The sequence below is a fragment of the Drosophila gunungcola genome, unplaced genomic scaffold (assembly GCF_025200985.1).
Source record: "Drosophila gunungcola strain Sukarami unplaced genomic scaffold, Dgunungcola_SK_2 000001F, whole genome shotgun sequence".
Taxonomy (NCBI): domain Eukaryota; kingdom Metazoa; phylum Arthropoda; class Insecta; order Diptera; family Drosophilidae; genus Drosophila; species Drosophila gunungcola.
In genome coordinates this window covers 11029155-11056144 of record NW_026453197.1, presented here as the reverse complement: position 1 = coordinate 11056144, position 26990 = coordinate 11029155, and the positions used below count along the sequence as shown (strand labels likewise).

Genomic DNA, 26990 nt, shown 5'->3' with positions numbered 1-26990 from the left:
ATGAACTATTAGGAGAACTTTTAATTGTCAATTAAAGTTGCAGAATAAAACTCGTTCTAAAACAAAGCTTAATTGCTCAGGCCATTATTTTTGAAAAACAATTGTATGGTTTTCTGGTTATCGGTATTTTTATCTCCTATAATGTTTAAGCTGCATGGTTTAAAAACAGAAGTCAAGAATGTACCAACAATAAGTAAGGACTTGACGAAATAACAATTAGAAAACCAATATATTTTTTGGGGTTAAGGCTTTAAGCGAATTTGACCTTTATAAACTAAGAATATTGAATAAAAATTCAAATTTAATTTTATCAGATACGAATGTTGTATATTTTTATTGATTTGTCTAAAAAAAAAATTGAATTTAAATGAGTTCATTTCTTTAGTTGACTCTTCTATCTATACATTTTGTATTCCATTGAGATAAAGCCAAATGGTATTTCCAAGTTAGTTTCCAACCATTTTTCAATCATCTCCAGCTCTTTCGTAAGCACTGCAATCGAACACAGATCACAAAAGCATTTCCCAATAGCCATTCAGACTGGGTGTGTTGACAAGGCTAACCAATAGACGCCCCCGCACATCTGTCCATCTTTCGGTGCTCGGCAGAAACAAGCTCAATTTATGAGCCCGGCTTGTAGCATCCATCATCGCGCAACTTGTCTTGTCTTGTCCCCTAAAAGGGCCCAGTCTTTGGAAGCTGCCACATGTATGCGATGCGTATTTCTGAATGCAAACGAGAACGCCACATAATAAACGCCAAAAAGCGAACCCAAAAGGGTAAGGAACGCCGAGCTGTCCGTGTTATAAATGATGGGGCCGACTACAAGTCGAGATTCGGGCTCGAGTTCAGGCCTCTTTCTCTCTGAAGCCTTTTACTCTAGCGCCACATGCCACGGCAAAAGATCTAAGACCATGTTGCACATCACAAGATTGTCTGTCTGTCTGTCTGTCCGACTGTCTGTCTGTCTCGGAGTCTGTCTAAATGTTGGCGGCCCACGCATTCTCCGGCTAAAAGATATCCCAGCGAGAGCAGGGAAACCTGCTGCATCATTTTTCACTCGAAGATTGCATAATGATTGACAATTCATTATGCCAGCCAGCTCTTTGCTGGGATCTTCTAAGCATCAAGGAGTTAAGGGCACTGAAAAAATATTTAAATTTGTCCTTTCAAAAATAAGTTATATTTGATTTGAACTATTTGATTATTAACAATGAAAAATAGTTATTTCGCCATTGTTATTTCTTATAAATTTTACTTTTGAATATGAGATTATTTATTGAATTTAATTAATTATTTAAATTATAATTGAAATTTTCTCAAAGTGTACATGAGGGTTTCTTGGGCTTTTAATGGCTGGTCAGATTAGGCATCTCCCCGTAGTCAATAAGGAAGTGTGTGTTGTTCTCCTTAAGTCCGTGTTCTTGCATCTAATAACTCACTAATGAATCTTTTCAAATGTTTTCTTTTCTTTCAGGTGAGTGAAGATCAAATACAGAAAAAGATACAGATACAGAGATTGAACCGTGTAAGCATAAACTCAATTGCGAAGCGAGGTATCAAGGTCAGTTGATCGTTTAATTGAAAAATCCACAAAGGTGTGACCGCAAAAGCGAAACAACAGAAATATCGTGAACTTTCGAAAACAATAGAGAGATCCGAGTACTTGGCCCCAACCGAGAGACCGACTGCAATCGAGCCCCATAGATATTGCACAACTTTGTGGGTCGTTTTGCACACCTGTTGCTGCGGCTGCTGCTGCCTTCGAGAGCCCCAGTCGATGTCTAATTGAAGCAATTAGTGAACCCATTATGGCATTTTTCTTCGATTTTTTATGTTTCTGTTTTGGTTATATAGTTTTCGTTACTCTGGCCGATTCAATTAGTTTGTTTTTGTACACCAGAAGGGTTGGCAGGGGGTCCACGGCTCATAATTAGCCCAAGTTTATCTGTGGTTCGGGGAACCTCATCACATCCATCCATTTATTTCTGCTGCGGCTATGACAACACACCATAATAAACAACACTGAAACACTGACAAAAGACAATTGACCTTCGTTAGTCAAAAGTTCATTTGCATCAATTTATTATGGCATATGACTCTGTGAACTGTGGGAGTTATTTGCGCAAATTTTGAACGAGAGACAAGCTGTTTTAGTTGATAATGAACAACTGAGATAAAGTCATCCACAAGTGGGTTAATTGAACAGATGAGGCAAATAAAGGTTAAGCCATTTCAGTGCATATGCCATTTTTTTGACAATTAATAAGTTAAACGCTTGGCTTATGTTAAAATTTAGTTGCTTATTTCATTTCTCTTTATTAGTCCTTGAAATTATGCAGTTGTCAAGATTCCTGCGAAAAAAATCAATTTATATAACCATTTCCGGACTCCAAACTGTTTGCGCTCCATTAAAATATTTGTCTTATTGACTTGAGAAATGAATTCAGACTAAAGTAATTTTATTGAACGAGGCGCCAACAAAAAAGTATATATATTAAAAATTTACAATCAATCGATCTTACAACCCTAGATAACCCAACAAAATATATAAACAGTATGTTATATGTTCAGAGCTTTATTATAAGTAAGAGGTAGTTCTATTTATGTTGCTTGTAATCTTTTACTTATTTACAACCACAATTTATTACTACTCATAAAAATCGTAAAACTCAGAAACTAGTGCAAAGTTTCAATAAAAACTGTTTGAACAAAAAAATTAGCATGCGGTTTTTAGGCTGGTAACAAAACTTTACGACTTTGTAAATTTACAACGATTTCCAAATTTGTTAGTACAGCGAGTAAACTGGAACCACTCAAAATTCCAAGCTCTGCCAGCAGTCTGCCCACATTGTTTGCACAAAAGAAAAACATTTGCAATTTTCATAAATCAAATGCGAAAATCTCGACAACAAATGAAGCTAAGCAAAGACCTTCAACCTTCGGCACTTTGCATAAGCTTCATTATTGTGCGAAATGGCTGGCCGAATGACCACGTGCATGCATATCGCTATGACTCTATCTTAATTCAGCCCATCTTCCTTAACAAGTGTTTCTTCCATGGCCACAAATCACAACGAACTGTCAGATTGGTTGGCAAAATATTGAGGATACTCTAGCTGACATTTAATGCCGTGTCACTGGCGAAAAGAAACCGAGTCTGTAAATGAGTTCACTGAACGCGCGACAAACAAAACAGGCCAGCAATCAACGTCAATCAATGGTCAGCTGACTTACGATCCCCCCGAAATGTTTTCTAACATATGCATTTTTGGGGTCTCTTGCAACCGAAGTCGCTTTTGGAGTTTGTTCACCCAATACCCATCGTGGACTGGGAACGGGGCGCCATTTCCAAATATCCATACAAATATTTCTGCCGCGCTTGTTGCCGTTTATTTTGTGTGTGTGTGTGTGTGTGTGTGTGAGTGTGTTTTTTTATTTTTCGACTGCAACCTGCTTGGGTAATATCATATTTTAGCAAAACTTGTTGAAAATTCCAAGACACCAATACAAAGGCTCGCCACCACAGCACACACGCTGACCAAGCTCTAATAACTAATGGCCAAGAGCGGAGCGGGCCAGTTGGCGGCTTTGGCGCAATTTGAGACTCGATTTCTTGCACCTAGATACAAGGCGGCCCAGGTAGGAAGGCAACCAGCACTCGGCCAGGCAATCGCCAACCGCATTTTCTCGGCTCCCAAACAAGAAAGGAAAGCTGGCTGCAAGGGAATCGAAGTGCATGGATACCCTTGCTAAAGTAAGGACATTTATGTTTAGTTCCATTATCGTTAAAGAAATTTTAAGTAACTTAAGATTTTTCACTGCAATTGTTCTTAGTAGATTTTTTTTAATATTCTAAGGTATGGTTCTTAAATATGGTGCAATATTATGTTCAGAAAAAAATGAAAACTTTAAAAGCATACTCAATAGGATTTTTGAAAGAATGGGAAGAGCCATCCCCAATTATAAGTAGGAGAAATGTAAAAATTTAAGTACCCTCTGCAAGGGTATAGAAATGTACAAGGCTCTCTTCAATATTATATCTGCAGATAAAAAACGACCTCTTTTTATTAATTCTATTAAAGTGCGATAGAATTCAGACCAGTTTAGAAAGACTATACAACTTGGATTTAATTTTATAAGCTAATTATATCTTCAGGCATTGACTGAAATGGAATTAATAAAAAATACATTCAAATAAAATTAGCCTTTAGAAAATGCATGGTAAAAGGCTCTCTTAATTTTTTCTATGTCAATATTTTAATTCTTCGCCCCGCATTCTTTGGGAAAGCTGTTCGAAAAATATTCTTGGCGAACGCAACAAATCTTTCAGTTCTTAGTGAGCTGCACATACCCTTCTCCAAACCGCGTCTGCCACTCCCCTTCCTATCCATCTTAGTAAAGTCCGTTGATACACTAAAAGAAATTTTATTTTCTAGATTTTGATGATAATATTTGATGATTTTCCATGGGACAAGAAATTAACCTTGAAGTATTGATGGCAATTTTTATTGATATTTTATATTTGTGCCAAATTAAAAAAGCTTTCATAAAAGTTTTTGTTTGAATTGATATTTCTTTAACACAACGGTTTGGTATGTATTTTTTTCCCAGTGCAGCTCTAAATGATGCAAGGCAGCAAAATGTTGCGAGAAATTGTTGCGGCAGCCTTTTCTCTTGGTCAGCTTTTCTGTGGGTAAGAGCAACACAAGTTGCAGCAGCAGCAGCAACAACAAAGACGTTCTAAATGTTACGTTATATTATTGCATGTTGCTGTTGCAGTTGTTGCTGCTGCTGCAGTTGCTGTTGCAGTCGCCGTAACTCTTCTACAGATGCGCCTCGAATTAGGTCTCTTAGCTCTGGGCGCTGCTGCAGTAGCGCATTTTTTGCCGCTGCTTTGTAGTGGTGCTTTCATTGTGTAATCAGCAGATAACGGCATTTAATGGCTGAATGAGTTTTCCGTAGAGGAAAAACCAGAGAGTATGGCTTAGGCCAAAACGCATTCCGCACGAGCCCGTTTACCAAAGATTTTCCTCAACCATTTTCGATAACTTAATTTTTTTGGTCTCTCTAGTTATTTGGTTTTTATTTTTATTATTATTTTGCTGGTCAGCTGAAGCGTGGCGCTAATCGATTTCTATTGCAGCAATTTTGGCTTGCCATCAAATTTGAAATTGCCAAATTATTTCACAATTCGTTGTTTTTCCGTTGTTTTCCCATTTCGCAGGTCTTTCGTGGGGCAGCTTAAATTACATTCGAGATACTTTGTTATTGAGATAGAGTTGTTGATTGGATGGTTCAGCCCGAGTGGTTTCGATTTCATTTCCGAATTATTAAAGAGTCATAATTAACTTTGGGTCTGGCAGGAAAGGAGTAATCAAAACTGCTTAGAAAATATATATATATATATATATATATATATATCAAAAATATATTTAACACTTTAATTAGTTCTAAAAAAAATTTAGTTCTTAAAAAAAAGTAGTTTTAAAATGGTTAATGTTTTTAAAAATTGATCAAAAGCAAAATATGTAACAGGATGTTTTTGTCTATTACCAAAAACATAGTTTTATGTGTTTGTTTTTTTTAGCATAGAATAGTCGCAAAAACTCCCAAGCCTGATTGTCAGTGCAATACCCATTTTGTGGTTCCAGGCCTCTTTCTATTGAAAGACGAAGAGCAAACCATATTGGGGACGATCAAAATGCAATGTTCCAGCAACTAATAACAGTAAACGTTGAACTACTGGCCAAGATTGATTCAGCGATTGCCTCACATCATCGTCTCCATCATCATCTTGGCAATCAATGCCGTGCCCCCAGCCCCTCGACTCCCAAAGGGAGAAGGGAGCTCAAATGCAATTCCCTCGTCAACTCGGCAGAGATTTCAGAACGAAAACGAACCCACCCCAGAGTAGCCACTGCCTTAAGATCTGTCCGAGCGAGCGACTCCTCAACCCAGCTCAACTTCCCGACTTCCCAACTTCCCAACTTCTCGGCTCCCTGAGCGACTGTCTCCACTGACTGGCCAGATCACTCGCATCCACATCCACATTCACAGCCACATCAGTATCCACATCGGCTGCGGCAACACCAACAACCTGGGCAAAATCAACAGCGACAGCAGCAACATCAGCTACGTCGACGATGACGGCGACACATGCTATGGGTACATAGCATAAAAATTACTTCCTGATTGTGTTACATGCACCCAGGACCGGTCCCGAGCCCCCCCTCTCCATCACTTCCCTCTCGGACTCCCTCTTTCAGAATATTGCTTATTTTTACACTGCAAATAAAAGAGGAGGTCCTTAAAAGCAAAGAAAAAAGCACATTAAAATAACACCTTTTTGGATTTTCCATGGGCGTTATCTCAAAAAGAGCGCTAATGCCCATCTTTCCACCTGTATATATTTATCAAATTATAGTTAAGTATAAAACAGTGGTATCTTAGGATAATTTTGTATTTTTGTTGTAAATATAATTTATGTTGAAGAACAATAATTATATTTATGTAATATTTATTAATTTACCATTGATAGAGAACATATTTTATTTTAATTTATTAATTTGCTTGTAAAATTTATAAATATCTTAATTCTTATGATAACATGCAGCTTCAGTCTATTCTCTTTAACTTTAAATAATTGTGCAATAAAAAACCTCGGCAAATTGGTTTTCCATTTAAGAAGTTAAGCCCTAATTAGCGCAGTGCATCGGCATCATTTCACATTCGTCTCTTGTACATACAAAGTGGTTGCTGCCCCAAGGCTGAAATGGGTACCGTGAGTGCAGAACAGGGGTCTAAACTGGGGGGAGCGGTAGGAACTTTGCGTGGGCCAATCTGCCGGCTAGGTGGCCCTCCCGGTTAAACAGGGTGACCCTCCATCTAGAGTCTTGATTCTAGAGCAACACCACCGGCAGAATCGAGATTCAGAGCAGCGCCAGATCTGTATCATTCAAAGTGTCAATGGACGCAAATTTACAAAATGTTTGCTGTTCGTACGCCTGCCATTGTTATATGGCCGGCATTTGGCGGGCCCATTGTCGCCTGGCACGTGTCGGAATCTCTGATCGGCGGCTCAAGTTCCGCTCCACTCCCGAATCGGGAATGGTGGTCCATGGTCGAATGGTCCATGGGCAGGGTTGAAAAATCCAGAGTGAAGCGGATGGGGGCAAGCGACGACCCCCGGAGGGCAAGTAACGTTTCTGCCTGTCATTTTTCTTCATGTTTATTTTTCGCTTACTGCATTTTCTGGCATTTAAACCCCGCACACTGATCCATCTGTCTTGGGCCGCCAGTTGGCGTTTGCCTTCTGAGCCGGCTGTTCGAGTTGAGTTTCTGTGTCAGCCCCAAACCCGGAGCACTTGTCGTGATTAGTTTAGAAAAATGTTGGCTATTAATTTGCTGCCTTGAGTAACACTTGTTATTTGGCTTCGCATTTCGCATATAATCTTGTCTGACCGCCTGGTGCCATGTGCGGCCGTAGATAATCTTTATGCGCCGCTCCAAACTCCGCATCGGTCTTAGTCTCAGTCCCAGTCTCAGCTATAAAGTCTTAGCCCCGAGACTACGAGTCGGCCATACAAATGGGACTTGGCTTTTAGAGCTTTAGAGTTTCGGAGCGAATTGTGCGGGTACGGTGGCCATGTGCTCTCATATCTAACAAGTGTTCATGTGTTTCTTTTTTGCCACGCTGCCGCATGTCTTGTGAAACGAGTCGAGATTGGTGAACTCTGCCCGGGGGGAACTAGATCAGAAAATCAGTATTGAAGCTGTAGAACAAATCGTAAAAAAAAATGTTATAGCAAATAAAACTTAAATGTTTCCTGTGGTAATTCAAAAATTAATCTGGCAATTTTTTATTTTTATTTATATGCTTATATGAAATGTAAGCAGATATTTGCAATGAGTTTAATTAACTTTTTATTAGAGCAGAACATTTGGAGGAACAATCACACATCCTGTTCCTTTGAAAATCGAACTTAAAACTAACTTTGGTTAATAACTATAATACCATAATTCTTTTTGCAATGTTATTACGTTCCGTAATGAGTACATTATCAGTGTTTTATAAAAACTGCCATCAGATTGCAGTTTTATTATCTCACAGATATATACGCCCAAATACAGACAGCCGGCCCAATCCATGCAGTTGCATAATCACAATCTTCTTCGACTGTGGCGTGCATCCGTCAGGTTAATTAGTAAAATACCTGGTGACCAGGCACGTATTGCCATTTAAAAAGCATCAGTTATTTTTTTCTCTCCATTTTTCCGTAATTTTTTTGTTGATTAATCTCCACCTACTGCCGGCAACCGGTCGGTCGCATGTTTTTGTTCGATCTACAGTGGTGGATAAAATACTAGAACTAGTCGCAGCCTAGATACTCTTAAACTTAATCGTTGTGCTTAAAAAAATAAGTGTGTAGTTTTAAAACAAAATTACCATTAATATCTATTAAAATAATAAGCATGTACGTGCTAACCAGCAAATTGATCAGATTTCAGAATTCTTTGAGATAAACATATAAATACAAATTATAAGCTATTAAAATCTGTATCAAAGATAATTGTGACTTTGGTCAATTACCTACAAAGAATATTTATTTTTTAAAGCAGTTTTACTGGTCTTATAAATTGCTGGCTTTTCCATGTTTCCTTTAAGTCAACCTACCCCAACATTTTTGCGATTCATTGCCTCTCCCATTTTGGCTATTGTGCCCTAGCCAATCGATTACTTCCTGCATTTTTAAATGTCCTCCCCCCTTGACTCCCGGCAGCGGACCAAATTAATCAAGCGTGTGCCAAAAAACTAAAAAAAAATAAGGAGAGAAGAGGAATAAACCAGAAAAATTAAACGAAAAAAAGAGTTATAAATGAAAAATGCTGGACAATTGCATGGTTCGCTTACAGTGACTAATCGATTTTTGGAATTAAGTTGCGCCGCGGAAAGGAAAGCAACATTGCAACGGCAGCGGACGGTGGACGGTGGACGATGGAGGAAACTCTGGAAAAATGGTTTGATATGGCCAGGCCAGATTCCACACTATGCGATTCCGTTGGTTCCATTCCGCTGCGTTGGGTCCTCAATGTCCGATGGCTCATTGTGTCTCTTTTTGGTCTGGTGGCTATTGATTTTTTACGATCCAAGTGGCCCCCACTAGGAGGAGGAAGACAACGCACTCGAATTGGAAGTATGCCAAGGCGGCGTGCCCACAGTTCACCCTACTATATAGCTGGGGCATACTATATACATACATACAGGTATGTATATATTCCTGGGCAATGTGTCGGCAGATTTGTTTGTTTTCGCATTCAATTCTCGGTCGCTCGATTGGGTTTCCTTTGGCTGCTGACTGGCTGGTTGTGCGTTTGGAAATGTGCCAAAGTTCAATGCACGGCAATGCTCTAGCAAAATTTCGACTTGCGTTCTCATAGTTGAGATGCCACTAGAGACGGTCTAGAAATGTGCACGAAATTGCTGCGGATATTGATGGGGGAAAAGCCTTGAGTAGTTGGTATTGACTTTTTATTTGCAACTCAGATCAAAGTGTGAAGGGGAGAAGTTTGGGTAAATCTAAAACTTGAGATGGGAAAAGAATAAAATCTGGAAAAAATAAAGAACTTGCGTTATAAATAATAAACAATAACACAAAAGGGTCCTTAAAGTGTTCCATGTTATTCAATTTCAATAACTATTGGGAATTGCTTAGCTTTTCTACTTATCAATATCATTAATTGAGTATTTCGCAAACATCTAATTATAATTCCCTTCAAAATGAGCTGCATACTTTTAGGCACCCCATATTTGTCATTTTTGATTCACACCCCATATAGATGACCCATATCTATTATCATATTAAAATCGATTGCCTACTTTTGGTGTAAATCACTTTTTTATTTGATTTAAAATTAATCCTGATCCTCTTCGTCGTTGCTTTGCATATAGTGGACAAACTGATCGGCCATATGCCAGTACCAATGCAATTTGACCAGTTCCAAGCCACCCTTATCAGCAATCCATATCTGACCATTCTCCGATCTCTCGATGGCACTGACAATATTCTGACCACAAACAGATGTCGGTTGGCAGGGGGCTCGACGCAGGCGATCGGCAAAGGATTGTCCGTATTCCAAAAAGGCTTTCAACTCCCTATCCACAAAAACCCTGGTAGGACCGCAACAAACCGCAATGACAGCTACTCCGTTTTGGGAATAGTAAAGAGGGTCCTACAGAAAAATATATATATACAAAATAAAAGATATGCAATGCAAATAAATATATTACACTCACCGCCAGACTTCGCGTAAACCCAATCACACCGAATTTGGAAGCACTGTAGGCACAGAAGACTGGCGATGGATCCAATCCAATGACAGAGGTAACATTCACAATCAGACCACCAGATCCGCCCATTTTTTCTGTCCATATAGGGCAAAACCGTGGCCACAGTGTTCATCATTCCGGTCAGATTTGTGTTGATAGTGGCGGCAATGTTATTCTCGTCGCACAAAGTCGCTCCATTGATCAGCACATCGATATAGTCCATTTGAACCATCACCTCATCGAAGTACTGCTTCATTTCCTCCCTGGCCATGGTCACATCGTAGGTCCAGAAAAATATCTGGGTGCTCGGCTTGATCGACTGTAGCTGAGCAATGGCCTGTGGGTTCTCTACACTCTGTAAAATGGCCAGTTTCTAAAAAGGTAAAACCCTTTTTTAAACTTGTAATTTAAATTCAAATAAATCAAAGAGATTTAAGTCCTAAACATCTCTATATAGGTATTTGCTATCTTTTTGATAAATTAAGAGTTTATTAATTTAACTTATTCTTTAAAACGAAATATGGTTTATCTTGTTAGTATAAATAGCCTTCATTGGAGAGGCAAAACCAAATTTTATATTAAAGCATTCTAGGATAAGGAATATAAAGAGTCAAACGATGTTGTTTTTATCTTGTCAGGCTTATATTGGACAAATATGATTATCTGTAAAACCCTCTAAACTTTATTCTTGTCAAATATCACTTCAAAAACACCCTGACAAACGAAAGTGCTAAATCCTTCAGCAAAATCTAAGCCAAACTGAAACACAAACTTAATTGTTGCAGCCCGCGAAGCAAACATGAAAAACTCATTAACTTAATTAGTTTCGACTGCGGCTTGTTGGACTAGTTTCGATTTCGAGTTCGAGTTAGACCTGGGTGGAACCAGTGAGCCAGAGCCCCGAAGTCCGAAGCCCAGAGCCCAGCTGCCCGCTCACTCACCGCTATGTTCTTGGTCATGAGAATCTTGCTGGTCTCCAGTGCAATTCCTCCGCAATCCGCCACATAGCAGACATGCTTGCCCGTCAAATCGAACATTCTTTCCCGCTTTCGACGACTTCTGTTCTACGACTGATTGGCAGAACAAGTGGCCTGTGCCTTGTGCCACTTCCCTTTATCTATTTTAATTAAACAGAGGGCTTATCAATTTGGATTTAAATTTCTCAATTTTCATCGAGAGTTTTATTATCGTATTAGAGGGGGAGAATGTGAGTGCGCGTCGAATCAGACTTATTGCCATGCGTTAATATCTATGAACTAATGCTATGTGCTTTCGGGTGGAGTATCACATTTAGATGCCCGAGTCCCAGTGCTTGGTCCACTGGATGGGCTCCAGAGTGCCCAAGTCCAGTTTCCAGATGGCACCGTTCTGGTTCAGCTCGATGGCCTTCACAAAGTTCTCGGCGCAGGCCAGCGTCGGCTGGGTGGGATGGGCCAGGAGCTTCTCGGCCACCTGGGGCTCCACATCCAGCCAGGAGTTGAACTTGTGCACCAGGGTGGTGCGGGTGATGCCGGGATTCACGGTGTAAGCTGTGACGCCGGTAATGGGTGCCAGTTTCTGTGGATTATCCATTAATTTTGTTATTTTCCCTCAACAAATAAGTGCTACTCTTGGTAAACTTACCGCCAGGGAGCTGGTGAAGTTAACCACGGCGGCCTTGGTGCCGGAGTAGACGGGCACCTGGTAGATGGCATTGAAACCCGTCACCGAGCCAATGTTGCAAATGATGCCACCGGGACCGCCCTTGCGCTTGTCCCAGAAGTCCATAATGGCCGTCGTCGTGTTGACCAGACCTGTGTAGTTGACGGCAATGGTGCGCTCAATCTCGTGATCGTCCAAAATGCCAGCTCCGTTGATCAGGATGTCGACGGTCTTCAGCTTGGCGAAGATGGTCTTTAACAGCTTGGTGGTCTCGGCAATGGGCACGGTCACATCGTAGGGATAGAAGGAGACGGTCACCTTGGGATTGATTGCCTTCAGCTCGGCAATGGCAGCCGGGTTGTCAATGCGGTCCAGGATCACCAGGTTCTACGGGGGATTTCAATTATTAAAAACTCCATCTCATAGAGCACACTGAGTGGCTACCTTGAGGTCCCGCTTGACCAGCTCCTTGCTGGTGTCCAGGCCAATGCCTCCCAGACCGGCCACGAAAATGACGTTCTTGTTGGTCAATGTAGTCGACATGGTGACTTCTTAAGCTGGCTCCTTAGATCTGTGGCGATGGAAAGAGGGCTCGGTTAGTTGTTGATTTCCAGATTGCCACGGCCCCGTATTTATAGGAAGATCTTCCCACTTTAAGCTCCGGTTACGTAGAGCTTTCCATTATCTTTTGTTACGCGATCGGCTATTTTGACTGCGCCGCCAGCGTTGGCAGCGCTGCTTAGCTTATGGTTTATTTTTACTTTTATATTTTGGCACACTTCGGTTTGTTTTTGTTTGGGATCTTGTACCGGCAAAGCTTTATATGAGTGTATGTTCATAATTTTTGCCGCACTATGTCTGATGTTTGGAAAATTACTGCTAGTCAAAACACGCTTTGTTTTTGAGATAGCTAACGAATGCCTAATTTTAGAAATTTACTAACAGTTTATTTTAAATAATTTTAATGTTTCAATAACACTTTTAAAATTACGAATTTAACCAGGACTTATAAGTAGTTTTAATTTTTAAAGCTTCTTTTAAAACATGTTTATTATAATATTTATCAAATTGAATGACATACTGTTTTGCATGCAAATTATAAAGTTATTAAAGCAAATTGTTTAATAAATTCAATTAATAAAGATTTCCCATTCAGTGTGGTACTTATTACTTACTTGATCAATTTAAATTTAAAGAAATGCAAGTACTCGTTAACCGGTCTGCTGAACTGCAACTGACAACTGCACTGAGACAATAATCGGTGTTTTTGACTTTAGCAGCGCCTTAAATAGTTTTCTGTAGTGGGGGCGACTGCTGTCGACGTCGACGCCGACAGCGGCAGCGGCGCTCAAATAATTTGTAATATGTAAAATGCACTAGAAATACGAAAACAAATGATCTGCAAATAAAGGCTGGGTGAGAATAAGAAATGGAGCAGCAAAAAGTGCACAAAAAAAAGTATTTTTTAAGCGATATTTAATATAACTTTTTTTATAAAGCTGTGAAACAATTATTACAAGAAAGTTGTTTATCTATTTCTTGTATTAAGAGTGTTTCTCGTTATTTTAAAATAATATATTTATTCGATTGGAAAAACAACAACAACCTTGCCCAAGAGAAAACATACTTCATTTAAAGCAATAATGTCAAATTCTGATTATAATTCTCAAGTCAAAACAGAAAAATAAAGTTGTCTTTAAGTCTTAATGAAACTTGTTTTTTCAAGTGTAGAGCCCCATACAAAATAGTACGAGCTTTAACCTTGTGAATGTCAGGCATAGCTAGCAGAAGTGTAAAAAGATCCAGGCTTGTGTTGTTGCTGCGGTCGCAATTGAACTTCGGCTTAATTTGCATACGTGTAAGTCAGATAGAGACCCCTAGGTATTCAGAGGGGTTGAAGGGTTAGCTTGAGGCAGCGTAGAATCAATCTGGAAAAGTAGGAAGCAAACGAAACACGCCCCCTAAAAGCAGCTCATTAGCAATCTGCGAAGCGCGACCAAGCCCACTTTGTAGCCGGTCTGGAATAGCGATTTCAAGTGCAGCAGAAGATCAACAGTTAAAAGTTTGAATTGCAGGCCTTAAAAGCGTAAAACTAAAAGCAATATTTGAAAACACCCAAACAAAAATTGTGATAGAAACTAAACTATTGTTCTGTTCTTCTCAAAATAACATAAGATAAGAAAATTCAATCGATTTAGTTCCTAAAATTTTCCAGTACGAGTCAAGGGGTTAAATTAAATGAGGGAGGTGGCTATGATATGTGAGTTGAGAGGCAAAAAGATAAAGCTTTCATTTTGCATACAACAATGTTGAACCTGTTTTTTATGTGGAAAGATATTAGTGTTCGCTTAGTGAGTGCAGTGCAAAGATGTGGGCTACAATCTTTATAGCAGACCGGACCTATATGGCCGGGATCTCTGGAAGCTTTTTGCGGACGCTAAATTATTTATAAAAGTATTTTGTTTGTACCTATTAATTTATTCATATTTATATTCCTTCTTATTGATAATCTTTGGGGGTCGCAACGAGCGTTATCACTTGACAGGAATGGTCACTTGGAGAGTGCATGTTAGGAAAAATTGGGTCACTGATAAAGATTTTGAGCTCGCAAGTTTCCCACCATCAATAACTCATTTTCCGAGTTGACCCACTAATGGAACGAGTTGCTCGGCTGCCTCGGTAAACTGTCCGGAAATAAAATAAACAACATCGTATGACTGTTCGAGCCTCCAGACGTTAATTTAATACGGCCTGAACTTGTCTGGGCTACAGTTTTCCTTATCAGCAGTCGTAAAAAATATGGCATTCACATGCAAATATAACAAAAAAGTAAATAAACGAAAATCTATTTGTTTATCTTTTTTCTCAGACACGTCGAAAGGAAAACTATTTATAGTTTTGTTTGCTATGTTTTGTTTTTATTAAATCTACCTATTGAAAACTTCTTTAGCTCGCGTTTCTTAAAATATATTTATGTTTTGGTGATAATTAACGTTGCTAAAGCTGTGATTAAAAGAAAAGAAAGCAAAAATAAATAATAAAATATTTTTTAATAAATCAAATCCATTTAATTTAATCATAAGAAAATATTTGTCTTTAACATGAATTAAAATAGTATTATATAATGTTAAATATTTTGGTTTCTATTGTAAATGGTCAGTTAAAAGATGATATTGATGGTTCGAAATTTGACCATAGTTCATATAATACAGTTAAATAAAAAATTGTTTAATTTGTAAATAATCAATAAGTAGGTGAAATCTTTTTCTCCGTGCGCACTGTACGGTGGCAAGTGTGCGCCTTATCGGCTTGGCCCCCAAGTTTGGTCGCCGGTGACATTCAACCTCTGCGGGGGTAATGACGCCAACGGCGTACCTGTCAAAACCGATTTACACTAGCTCTCACACCAGCACACCACACTCACGCCCATAAGTATACGTTCGGCAGCATTGAGATGTCGTTCCCCGGGCTAATTAAACCAAGTGGCATTGTCTTCCCGCTGTGAGTGTCTGTTTCTGCCTAATGAAACGAAACTGGGGCTTCTAAGCGACGCGGTCTAAGCTGCTTACCTCTAGTTCCATATATTAGGGCAGAAGTGGGAAACGTGAGGATGTGCGGCTAATATGAACATTTAGGGCGTGGTTTCCATTGCATCTCGATGCTAGCATAATCTAATTTACTATTCCACTGCCTGACCTATTTGACTTTTGCCAATTTTGCGACAGCGAAAAGGAGGAAAGCAACCTGGTTTGACGTAATTGAGTGCAGGGAATCTTTCCCGCGAGCTGATCAGGTTTCTCTGTACGCTTGATTTTTCTTTGGGGTCTCTGGGAAAACCGCACAACGATTTCCTCTTGTTATTTTCCAATGGCAATTAGATAATTTTTTAATAAATTAACATAAATCATATAGGTGTTATAATTTTTATTCATTATAATAGCTTTAATGTCATTTTTAAATGGCTAACTAACACTGGTAGACCAAAGATGTTTAAAATAAAAATAAAACTTGACTACCAACTTCCAAATGAAATATTTCTATTAGTTGTATATCCTAATCATCGTTACCCTGATTTTATTGCAACCACAAAGTTCTGATCACCCAAAAGAAAGCTCGTCAGGTCTAAAAAAAATCGTTACCTCTCACTTCATTAATCCCAACATTCTTGTAGCCTCAAACATCCAATAGATTCGATTCAATATTTATGAATTCAATGCCAAAAAAAAAAGGCGAAGAGAAAAAAATAGTACGAGAAATATAAAGAACTAGAGCATAAAGTGAAAAATGGTGCTGCGGCTTGATTATTCGTGTGCGAGTTCCCTTCTTCTAGGTCTTATAAATAAAACGGCCGACACACCTCGGCACTCCACTCACACTCACTGTTGGATGGGGAGAAATCAACTTTAGGGAGTCGCAACGAGCAACTTGCAACCAGCGACTTGCAACTTGCAACGCATTGGGGCAACAGAACTCAACGTCATCTTCGCTAAGGTTGAGCTTAATTTGCTTTGACTTTTAGCAATTTGCATAAATATCAGACACACGTTGAGTCCTACACCCTTGTGGCTTTTGCACGTTTGTTATGATTCTGGCAACCGACAATAACAATCAGAATCAGATCCAGATCCGCACCGAATCAGTGCCAATGCAAAGGCGAAGGCGTTGGGGTTTGGTTACCTTTCATGGGAATGACAACGCCAGAAAATATATGAAAGAACGAATTATAAAGGAATTATGATTTCTGTCGGGGGCGTTGAACATAACTTACCCCCCGACTTACTCTATCTCTCCTCGCCATTTCTTGCCCCACCCTTTTTGTATAGCAAATTGCAAGCGACAATGCAAATTTGTTTTAGAATGATGATCATGATAATCATTTAGTCTCATGTTGGGAATTGCAATTGAAAGTGAGAAAAGTATTCAAGGCATTTGCTATAATTATAATTAAGCTTAAAAATCGTTACACATTAATATAAGCTTACAAATCCCAAATGTTCTTACTGGCTTTAAATGTTTATCTTCTTAATGTAATAATAAAATTGAGCTGTTTATATTTTCTTATCAACATGGTGTTTATTTTTCATTTCTAGCGCTGGCAGAGGAGATGGTTTGTTCTCTATGACGATGGTGAGCTGACGTATTCGGTCGATGATTATGTATGTATATTCAAATAGTTATATTTTTGTAAAAATTTAAAATGTTTTCAATATATTTTACATACAGCCCGAAACCATACCGCAGGCGTGCGTCGACATGACCAAAGTGCTGGAGGTGACCGGCGCCGTGGAGGTCACAGGTCACCCCAACTCCATCGCCATAACCGCCCCCGAGCGCGTGACCTTTGTGAAGGGCACCAGCTCGGAGGAGTCCCAGTGGTGGCTCAACATCCTGGCCGCCTTTCCCAAGTCGAAGGGTCGCCACAAGCGGAGTGCCACCCTGCCCGGCGGTCAAGTGGTGGGCAGTCTGCGTCAGTCGAGCAATGGCGATCCATCGCTCTCCACGAAGTTGGGCAATCGCCACAGCTCCTATCACAAGGACACGCTCACGTCCTCCCAGTCGGCCGGCAATCTGCTGAGCACCTTGGATCTGGGTCCCAGCTCCACGAAAACCGGTGGTTCGGCTCTGACCAGCACGCAGTCCGGTGGTCTCGCCGACGACGAGGAGGATGACGGCGTGGAGACTGGCGAGGATGTCGACGAGGAGGACGAGGAGGATGAGACGGTGCCTCGGAAGTCGAAGACTGTCAACATTGGAGGCCAGGACGAGAACAATCGGAATGCCGGCAACGAGATCACAAATCGGGGTGAGTGATTATAAAGCAGTTTAATTTATAAGAATCTGTTTTTGTTTCTTAACATCCAAAAAGATAAATTGTGAAAAAAAACACAAATTATATTGCTTTGCTTATACCTTTTTTATCGTTTTTTTTTTTTAATATTGTTATTCAGGTCAAAGTTGTTAGATTTCAGCGAATATATACTACTTCTTATATATCTTTATATTTCTTATGTTTCTTATATATCTTTATATTTTATTATGATAATTTTTAAATCGCTCCAGATTTATCTGTTGTTAGAATAAATAACAAGCTTGAGTCTATAGTTTTTCAAGTAATTTACTAGTCAACAAAGTAATGAATCGCTGCAGAGCACCAGCTCATTTATCTTTACGTAATAAAGATAATGAAACTGACTTTTACTTTTTGAGGAAAATGGCTCTCAAGTTTAGGTATCTTTTGCTCAGAATTTCCAACCCATTTTTTCCTTTGGCTGGAGTATAGTTTAGTTCTGTTGGGCTCCTATCGGCTGCTATAATTTTTATGATCATTTATGGCTCGCAGCAATCAAAATTATCAACCTCGGCCCAGACGGACAGAGTCAGCCTCTGCTGAGGGATAGGGAGTATTTCCGTGGGGGGGGCAGGGTACCGTCTGATGGAGATGGAGAGTTGGAGCTGATGTTGAAGCTGAAGATGGAGGGCAGTGCGTGCAGCTAGTTAAAGCCGCAGCCACGAAATTAACCTTGAATTCACACACAAACACAGGGACAAACGTGCAGCAGCAGGGCTTTTGCCGACGAGGGATCCCCGCCACTACTTAAGATCGTATAATGGTAGGCTTCATAAATTTTCTTTAGATCCCAGCAGACTCTCGCCAACTCGCACTCACACACACCATCGAGTGCATCGAGTGGAGTTGGTCCGTTGCCGGATCGGTTGGTGGTTGTAGTCGGTAATTGCAGTTACTGTGAATGTTCTCACATACATTGCTGCAGGATACTTGTTCATGGAAAAATGATATTCACGCTTAAATTATAGTGTGTCTGCCCTCAGATCCGTTGTTGTGCCATCACGGATGGATCCCTTTGGCCCAACTGCCAACTGCCTGGTTGCAAATTCAAGGCTCAGCATCCACATCAAATGGCATTATTCCGTTGATAAATCGCCAGTTAAATACGTGAACCAGTTCGAATGGTAGAGCCCTCGAAATGGAAAGCGAAAATGAACTATGCATCTAGACAATAAGTTTGAAAGAGCCAATGTGAAAAATGTACATATGTATCTGATTTAAATCCTGATTCTCAGGTTTATGGTTAGTAAAAAGTAGGTTTAAAATTGTTCCATTTATAAGATTTCTTAGCTTAAATTTTACAATGTGCCTACAGGGAGGTACTTAAATTTATTGGCAAATTCAAGTAATAATCTGAAACTACATAATTCTCAGCATATTCATAAAGCCACCTCAAATGCTAACTGAATTTAAAATAATTTATTTATAATTATTACAATAATCCGAGTTACAAATGAATACAATTTGTTTATCCAGAGAAATCTTACAATAATAATAATAGTTCTGGAGAATGCATTTGATTATTGCTCGTACCTGCAGAAAGTACCGCTTCTGGAGCCACTCTAATGGTCAGTTTTCACACTCGCATTTGCCACCTTTTTCGATTAGCGATGCACCGTTGGCTAGTGCCATAGTAATGGGTCTGGAGAGGCCGAGATCACTTACCAGGTAGGACTCTAGGGCATTTGGCTCACTGGCTTCGCGGAGCTGGGTGCTGACACAGACTAATTACATTCCATCAATAAGCAAAATTGTGCGGCAAATGAGGCAATTCATTGGTCGGCCGACCACTTTCTGAATGGGTGTTAGGATGTGGATGGGGATGTGGATGTGTATGTGGTTGTGGGGAAAAAGCTCTTAAAATGCACAACGACAAAGATTATAAACTGTCTACACCTAATAGCCGTCGGCAGGCCAATGTCAGGCCGGGGCCAACTGAAATATTTTCCAAGTCAGTGCCACATGATAGCCCCTCTGGACATGGGTCCACCATCCATGTGGCTATGTATGTACGTGTCTTCGTAGGGACTTGTAATGGGCAAAGTTTCACGGCAAAGTGAATAATTACAGTGCAAATAAATCTCGGGGCCTGGTGTGGAAAGGCACTGCTCTGCTCTGCTCGGTGGATTAGTTTAGAAATTTCAACAGCCCCTTTGGCAGAGGTGACGAAATGTAGCTCTGCAACTTGCCAAAGTAACCAGCGATTAAACGCCCCAAAAAAATAAATCCCCAGACAAATCCCAGGCCAACAATCAAAGCATCAACCTAGGGCCCATTGCAACCGAACAAGTTTCCAAAGAAGTTGGAGTTTCACAAGAATTAAGTGCAAGATTGTAATGCAATGACAAATTGTAAAATACAAGAGGATGAGCAGCAGTAACTACTTATGATTGCAACAAAGTAGCTGAGCATTCCATTAATCAGATGCACTGGAAAAATTTGAAAATTAGCTAGGTTACTTTTCCCAACAATAGTTTTATTAACAAAACAGACTTATATATAGAAATTGTATACTTCAATATTTTGCCTAAAATGTTTTCAATATTCTTTTAAATGTTGGTTTTGTTTTTAAAATAATGTAGCAACTATATCTTTACATATTTAATTCGTATTACTAATAATTTTATTAAATACTGTTGCATAACCTTTTCAACCTGATGCATTTTTAAATGCAGTGGGCATATTCCAAACCTTATTCATTTCTGAGTTTTTAATTATGTTTACTAACATAAATCTATGACTATTTTCCTTAGTGTAAGTTTGACATAGAACTTGCATTTGAACTATCTGCCAAGCGTTGTTATCGCTGCCTAACCTTCATACTATATCAATCCCTAATTGCGACCCTTTGCAACATTGTAGGATACATATGGGTTTTTAGAAAGAGTTTCCATTAGTTGTGCCGCGAATTCATTATCTTTCTATTGAGGAGCCCCCATTATGAGCCACACAGAAAAGGCATGTTAACAAACGTGGTTAGGAGGACCCAGCTCCATTGAGGCCGGACAACTTCTGTGCAAATGCAAAATGACAGCGCGCGGTACACGGTATGGGCCAGGAGGTGCGTCTCGGCAGCTAACGATGCAGGCTGTGCGATTTACGAGACTCTAAAACGCCAGAGCTCCAGAGCTTCAGAGCTCTAGAGCCCAAGAAGCGACAGCCCCGCCGCCACCATCACCTATAACCAATCAATATTCATAAGTGTAACGACTTGCAAGCAAAATTTATGCAACAAGTTGGGGTCCGGTCTGGCAGGGTTTTATTTTTTTCGTTTTTTTAAGGAGAGAGGGGGGGCTTGGTCAGTTAGAAATTTTTCAAAGTCATCGTGTGAGGGGAGCCTGGGGCAGCAGGTAAGGGTAACTAAGGTTGTTTCAACGGGCGGGAGCGATTCCAATCCAAAGGCAATTTTCGCTTTCGTTCGCCCAAAAGGCAGAGCCGGGCAGGTAAATCAACTTGCAATTTGATTATTTATTACGTCTGAGGCGGAGCTTCACTGAAAAAGTACGGGGAATATCGGGGGTTCGAGGCGATCGGGAGTTTTTTTTTTTGCAGGAAGCCCGGCCATGATTGAGTGGGTTGTTCTGAGTGCGCTTAATTGTGGCCATAATTAATCAAATGCTGTTAATTAAAGAAATGAAAAAAGTCGCCACCAGAGACAATTCCAAAAATCCCGCAGCTGTATATGTACATCCCCCGATCCTCCTCCCAGTTTGCACTATATTGTCCCGCCGTCAGAGTTCCTCATCTGCCATAGGAACCATAATTATAGGGCTCTCTGCATCAGCATCAGCAGCGGCATCAAGCCACTTGCCAGTCCATGTATCTGCGAACACTGTTTTTATCAACTTAATTACACTTAGCACCTTACGCGTCTTCTCTCTCTTTTTTTATTTTTTTTTTTGTTTTGCCCCACTGGATTCTGTGCTGGCTGATTTGATCTTGAACTTGAAAGCGCGTAGTAAAAGCCACAATAAATATTAAATGGTGCAAAACACATCAAGGGCAGGCCACAAGAGCGAAACAAAGAGCCACAGATAATAAAGCAGCAAGTGGGGATGGTTTTATGGGCAACTCCTGCGAGGCATCAAGAAACGAATGAGGAATGACCTGTAAACTGCTGCATCTGCTGCATAGATGATTTTTATTGCTCACGCCCTAGGGACTCTTTAATTTAGTAATTTTAAAATTTAAATTAGGAAAAATGTGATTTATGGCAAGCTAACTTGTCAGACGGTTCTAAAATTCTTCAAGCAATTTATTTTTACTTACAAGCTGTTGGAACCGTATGGTGGCTTAAATTTAAGTATTTATACCTTTAAAGTTGATGCTTAAAAAAATTATTTGCATTTTGAGTGAGAGACTCAACCTTGAAACCATTTCATAGAAATTAGAAGTATTTAATCCTTAATATTGGTATCCAAATGTTAGTTCAACTGAATTTTTATGTGTTTCAGACATTCAAGTGATCATTAGTTTGTTGTGTATTTATTGTATACCTTTAAGATCTAGAACCCGTACCGAACTCATATTTCAGAGGATCCCTGACCGCACCATCGTAAACATAATGAGCCCAATTCGGGTTGTAAAGTACCATTGTCCTTCTGTCCTTCCACTCGACTATGTGTAATATCATAAGCATTATAAATTCCATTGCTGACATAGTCCCAGCCCCGATCCCGGTCCCGATCCTGAACCCGAACCCTAATCGACGTAGCGTCGCCAGGGCCACTTTGGTCAGCCCTTTGGTTTTGTGCGCTGGGCCGACAAGTCGACCAATTAAAGGCATACCCCGTGTCCATCGCCATCGCCATCGCCGCAGTTAGCATAGTAACCTTGAACCTGCTCGGTGAGTCAGTCAGTCAGTGCCCAGCTCCGTTTCTGTCAGAGTTTGAGCTGGATCCCCATACCGATACCCATACCCCCACCCATACCCTCACCCATTGCCGACCAACAAGCTTTAGCCGTGCATCCGTATCTGCAGCTGGAGTTCAGAGGCTGCTGGTCCACCTCCTTTCGCTTTTCGCAACAGCTCAATAATCAAGATAAACGCCGCGGAGCAGCCGAAAAGCGACCAACCTGTTCGACTGACCGAATTGATGCGCACTCAGAGACCAAGATCGAGACCCAAGCTCTGCAGCAGTCCTCCAAGACGCCCGACTTTATGGCCAGTCGCAAATTTGTATCATAATCATAATAAACCTAAATGTGGCGGCTGACTGGAACAAACAGGTCGTGGGCAAAACTCACTCACTCGCGCGTCTAAATATATATTTTGTAATCACATATTTTATGGGACAACTCGGAGCTGCCTCTCGTCTGGTTCGTCTCCAATGGTTCGTCCTCGACTTGTTTGGGTGTTAATAAAATTATGGCACTCTGCTCTCGGGATCTTTCCAGCCAGTCAGCCAACCAGCCAGCCAGTCTTATCGCGATCCTTCGTATCCCCTTACAATGCACCGTGTGCCCGTTTTAATAATTTTATTATATTTGCCCGCACATAACTTGGCTCTCTCGTCGCGTTTTACGGCCCAATGCTGGGCATAAATATTGTTAGGGGTGGAGTCCCTCCAAATCCTCAATCCTCTATCCTCAATCCTCAATCCACCATCCACACGATCCTCTGTCTAAGTTAATTTCAGCCAATAGCATTGATATGGTTTGCCAGACAGCTGGCCAAATGAAATTACCGACATGCTCATATTTCAAAGTATTTAATGAAGACGTTGAGCCAATTATAGGAAAAGAATGTGTAGATTGCTGGCCAAGGTTTGTTTTGGGCTAAGGCTGGTGGGAAATTTATGATCCTTGATCACCGCCAAGATCGTAAACCTATAGTTGCCTGATTATCTGTCTAAACAATTTTCCTTTTATAATTTAATGATGGTTTGTTTAATACCAATAAAAGCTTTATAAGATAATAGAGGTGCTAATGAAATCACAAGAATAAAGTTTTGAAATTACTTTTAAAAGTGTCATAAAGTAATTTTTCTGAATGTAAGCTTTATTGAGTAGTATAGATGCCTTTAGAAATGATTTGAAAATCTAAGTGATTTCTGTGGCACCCTATTCGATTAATTTAGTAAATTTAGAAATAATAGTACCTGGATAAATAACAAGGACCGTAATCATTATTAGCAAAAAATTGGATTACATTTTACTTTCAAAAGTACAAAAATAATGATTATTTTCGGTCCCTGTGAAAAATATATTATTTTATCTTTAAACGGTATTTGAGTATTTCTTTCTAAAACTTTTCAAAAAATGTTTTCTTTTTTTATCATGTGGTTACACCTCTTATTTAAGGTTTTTAAATATATGACTTATAGTACCTACTAATATCGTGCCCTTTCCAATCTTGTTTCAGTTTCCCAGCCCACCACCTGCCTGCTGATCGAGGACATCCGACGCGATGAGAAGACGATCAAGGACATTGCGAACACCATAACGAATCTGAGTCAGCAGCAGAACAAACGCTGGTCCACGGCGGTGAACAATGCCCTGAACAACCAGCACCACTTCAGCCATCACAGCCAGTACGGCCAAGTGGCTTCCAGGGATGAAACGGACTTCCAGGTGGTGTCTGCCAATAGCGGCAACAACAAGTCCCAGAGTACGACCAACGAACGTCCGAAATCGCTGCCCCTGGCATCCAACTCCACGCCTGCCATCGTGTCGGCCATAGTCAAGAAGATACCCACGGTTCTGGAGCAGGGTGAGAAGTCGAAGCCCACGGCCAGGCTGCAACTGCACTTGAAGTCCCCGAAGCATTACCAACACGAGCGTGGAGATCCCGACGGCGGCTGCAATCTGGACGAGCTGTGCGTCAACTACATGGCCAAAACGGATGAGCTGCGATCGGTGGGCAAGGCGAGCAGCAAGACAACCTCGGGTCAGGGAAAGCCGCCGGTCAAGGCGGCCGCAGAGGAGTCGCTGAACGCCAAGAAGGGTTGGCTCATGAAGCAGGACAACCGGACGGGCGAGTGGACCAAGCACTGGTTCACCTTGAGTGGAGCGGCTCTCTTCTACTACCGAGATCCGTTGTGCGAGGAGCGAGGTGTCCTCGACGGCGTCCTGGATGTGAACAGTTTGACCAGCGTTTTGGCGGAGCCGGCGGCCAGCAAACAGCACGCCTTCCAGCTAACGACTTGGGACAAACAGCGTTTGCTCTTGGCCAGCTTGTCGCCCAGTTCGCGGAACAGTTGGCTGGCAGTCTTAAGAAGTGCTGCCGGATTGCCGCAACTGGATGCGCCGCCCAAACAGACGACGGACATTGAGCAGGACTTCATGAAGGCGCAGTTGCAGCAGCCGGCCTCGAGTCCGGTCACACCGGTCACGCCCGCAGGACCGCATTTCTCCTCGGACGAGGAGTACCGCACGGCATCGGAGGGCGGCAGAAGGGATAGCTTGGACTGGGGCTCTCCGCTCTCACCCTCACCGCCCGTCCTGCGAAGTTGCCTGCGCAATCGCAGCCTGGCCAGTTTGCACAAAAGGAGTCGCAGTTCGCCGCCCAGTTCGCGACGCAGCACGGTGGATAGTGTGGCCAGCGATGAGCTGCCGCTGCTGGTGGTGCCCGAGGAACTGCAGCCCACGGAGAGCAGGGAGCTGAAGCAGCAGTGTGAGACGCTGCGGGCAGAGGCCTCGCTGCGGGAGGCTCGGATGTCGGAGCTACTGGCCACCCTCCAAAGAACCGAACAGCAGCTGACTGCCCGCCTGCAGGAGCAGCAGCAGCAGCTGAACAGCGAACTGAGCCAGGCCAAGCAGAGTGCCTCCGAGCTGATGCACAATTTGGGACTGCAGCTCAGCGAGAGCCAGTGCCAGATCAAGCAGCTGGAGGATCGCCTGGCCCAGGGAATCGAGGAGAACGAGGGACTGTACAAGCGTTTGCGGGATTTGCAGGCCCAGGATCACGGCGGCGGTGGCGGTGGCGCTGGGCTGAGCAACCTGCAGCGTCACAAAATCAAACGCATGGACTCGCTGAGCGATCTGACCACCATCAGCGACATCGATCCCTACTGCCTGCAACGCGATTCGCTGGCCGAGGAGTACAACGAGCTGAGATCGCGCTTCGAGAAGGCCGTGAACGAGATTCGGGCCATGAAGCGGGAGCTGAAGCAGTCGCAAAACCAATACGATGCCTTGGAGCTGGCTCAAGCTGCTCTGCAGCAAAAGCTGGAGCGACGGCAGCACGAGGATGGAGCCCAGCTGCAGCTGATGGCGGCCCGCATTCAGGACCTGACCCTCAAGTACAGCAGTTCAGAGCGTCAGGTGAGGGCGCTCAAGCAGAAGCTGGCCAAGTCGGAGAGGCGACGCTCGCTGTCACTAAAGGGCAAGGAGCAACTGGAGCTGAAGCTAAGCGAGTTACAGAGGGACGCGGTGGAGCGGAAGGAGGGCAGCACACCGCCAGAGTCCTCGAGCAGCGAGTCCAGCAGCCAGTCCCCGCTGAATGCTCATCTCCTGCAGCGGCTGCACAGCCTGGAGCATGTGCTCCTGGGCAGCAAGGAGCGTCTGGAGCAGAGTCTCACCCAGTTGCAGCAGATACGGGCGGGCCAGAGGACCCGTCGCTCCGTCTCGCCCATGAACGATCGCAAGGATGGCCTACGGCAGCTGGAACGGGCTCTGGCCGAGACCTGTGTGATGGTCAGCGAGCAGATGGAACTCACCTGCCTGCAGGACGCCTGCCACAAGTGCTGCGATCTGCGGCAGCGAGTGGAGAAACTGTCCGCCCTGCAGCAGCAGACGGAGACGGATTTGCAGCGCAGCGAACAGCTGCTGGAGCAGCGCGAAAGCGATCTGGCCCAGGCGCTGGAGAAGTGCACCAGCCAGGAGCAGGAGCAGGAACTGCTGCTGCAGCAGCGCCAGGAGCTGGGCGAGGAGCTGGGCAGGCAGCAAGAACGCTGTCGGCGCCTGGAGAAGCGACTGGAGCTCCTCGAGCGGGAGCATGGCAAGCAACTGGAGTGCCTCAGGGAGGTCTACCACACCGAACACGCCAACGCAGCCGACGAGCAGAGCTTCCGAAAGCGCTACCAAACCGAAATCGAACAGCTGAGGGTGAGAAAATAATACTCACATAATTGACTACGTTGTCTTTCCGAAAACCACATGTGTTTTATGCTTTTTAAAGTCAACCACAGCGCTTATAAATTTTTTTTTTATTGTATCCTTTAGTTTTTG

The 26990-nt window shown here is 42.0% G+C and overlaps 3 protein-coding genes across 7 annotated transcripts in view; 1 reads left to right on the top strand and 2 right to left on the bottom strand.

The window, feature by feature from the left end:
- Positions 1–26990, top strand: part of LOC128263009 (protein outspread) — a 121651-nt gene that overhangs the window by 91876 nt on the left and 2785 nt on the right. For all 5 annotated transcript variants that reach the window (XM_052997642.1, XM_052997639.1, XM_052997640.1 and 2 more), the window contains 3 exons: positions 17062–17127; positions 17195–17774; positions 24184–26867. In XM_052997642.1, the coding sequence (XP_052853602.1) occupies positions 17062–17127; positions 17195–17774; positions 24184–26867 (3330 nt within the window). The remainder of the gene's footprint in view (positions 1–17061; positions 17128–17194; positions 17775–24183; positions 26868–26990) is intronic.
- LOC128263011 (alcohol dehydrogenase-related 31 kDa protein) lies at positions 9904–11386 on the bottom strand. Its single transcript, XM_052997647.1, is given in 4 exon segments — positions 9904–10233; positions 10298–10423; positions 10425–10703; positions 11272–11386. Coding segments are annotated over 4 exon segments (819 nt in total). The 5' UTR covers positions 11368–11386; the 3' UTR covers positions 9904–9915.
- Positions 11477–13279, bottom strand: LOC128263012 (alcohol dehydrogenase). The gene is made up of 4 exons (XM_052997648.1): positions 13147–13279; positions 12416–12542; positions 11954–12358; positions 11477–11887 (listed from the first exon to the last, which is right to left on the bottom strand). Exons 2-4 carry the CDS (start codon positions 12512–12514, stop codon positions 11621–11623), a joined length of 771 nt encoding a protein of 256 aa, XP_052853608.1. The 5' UTR covers positions 12515–12542; positions 13147–13279; the 3' UTR covers positions 11477–11620.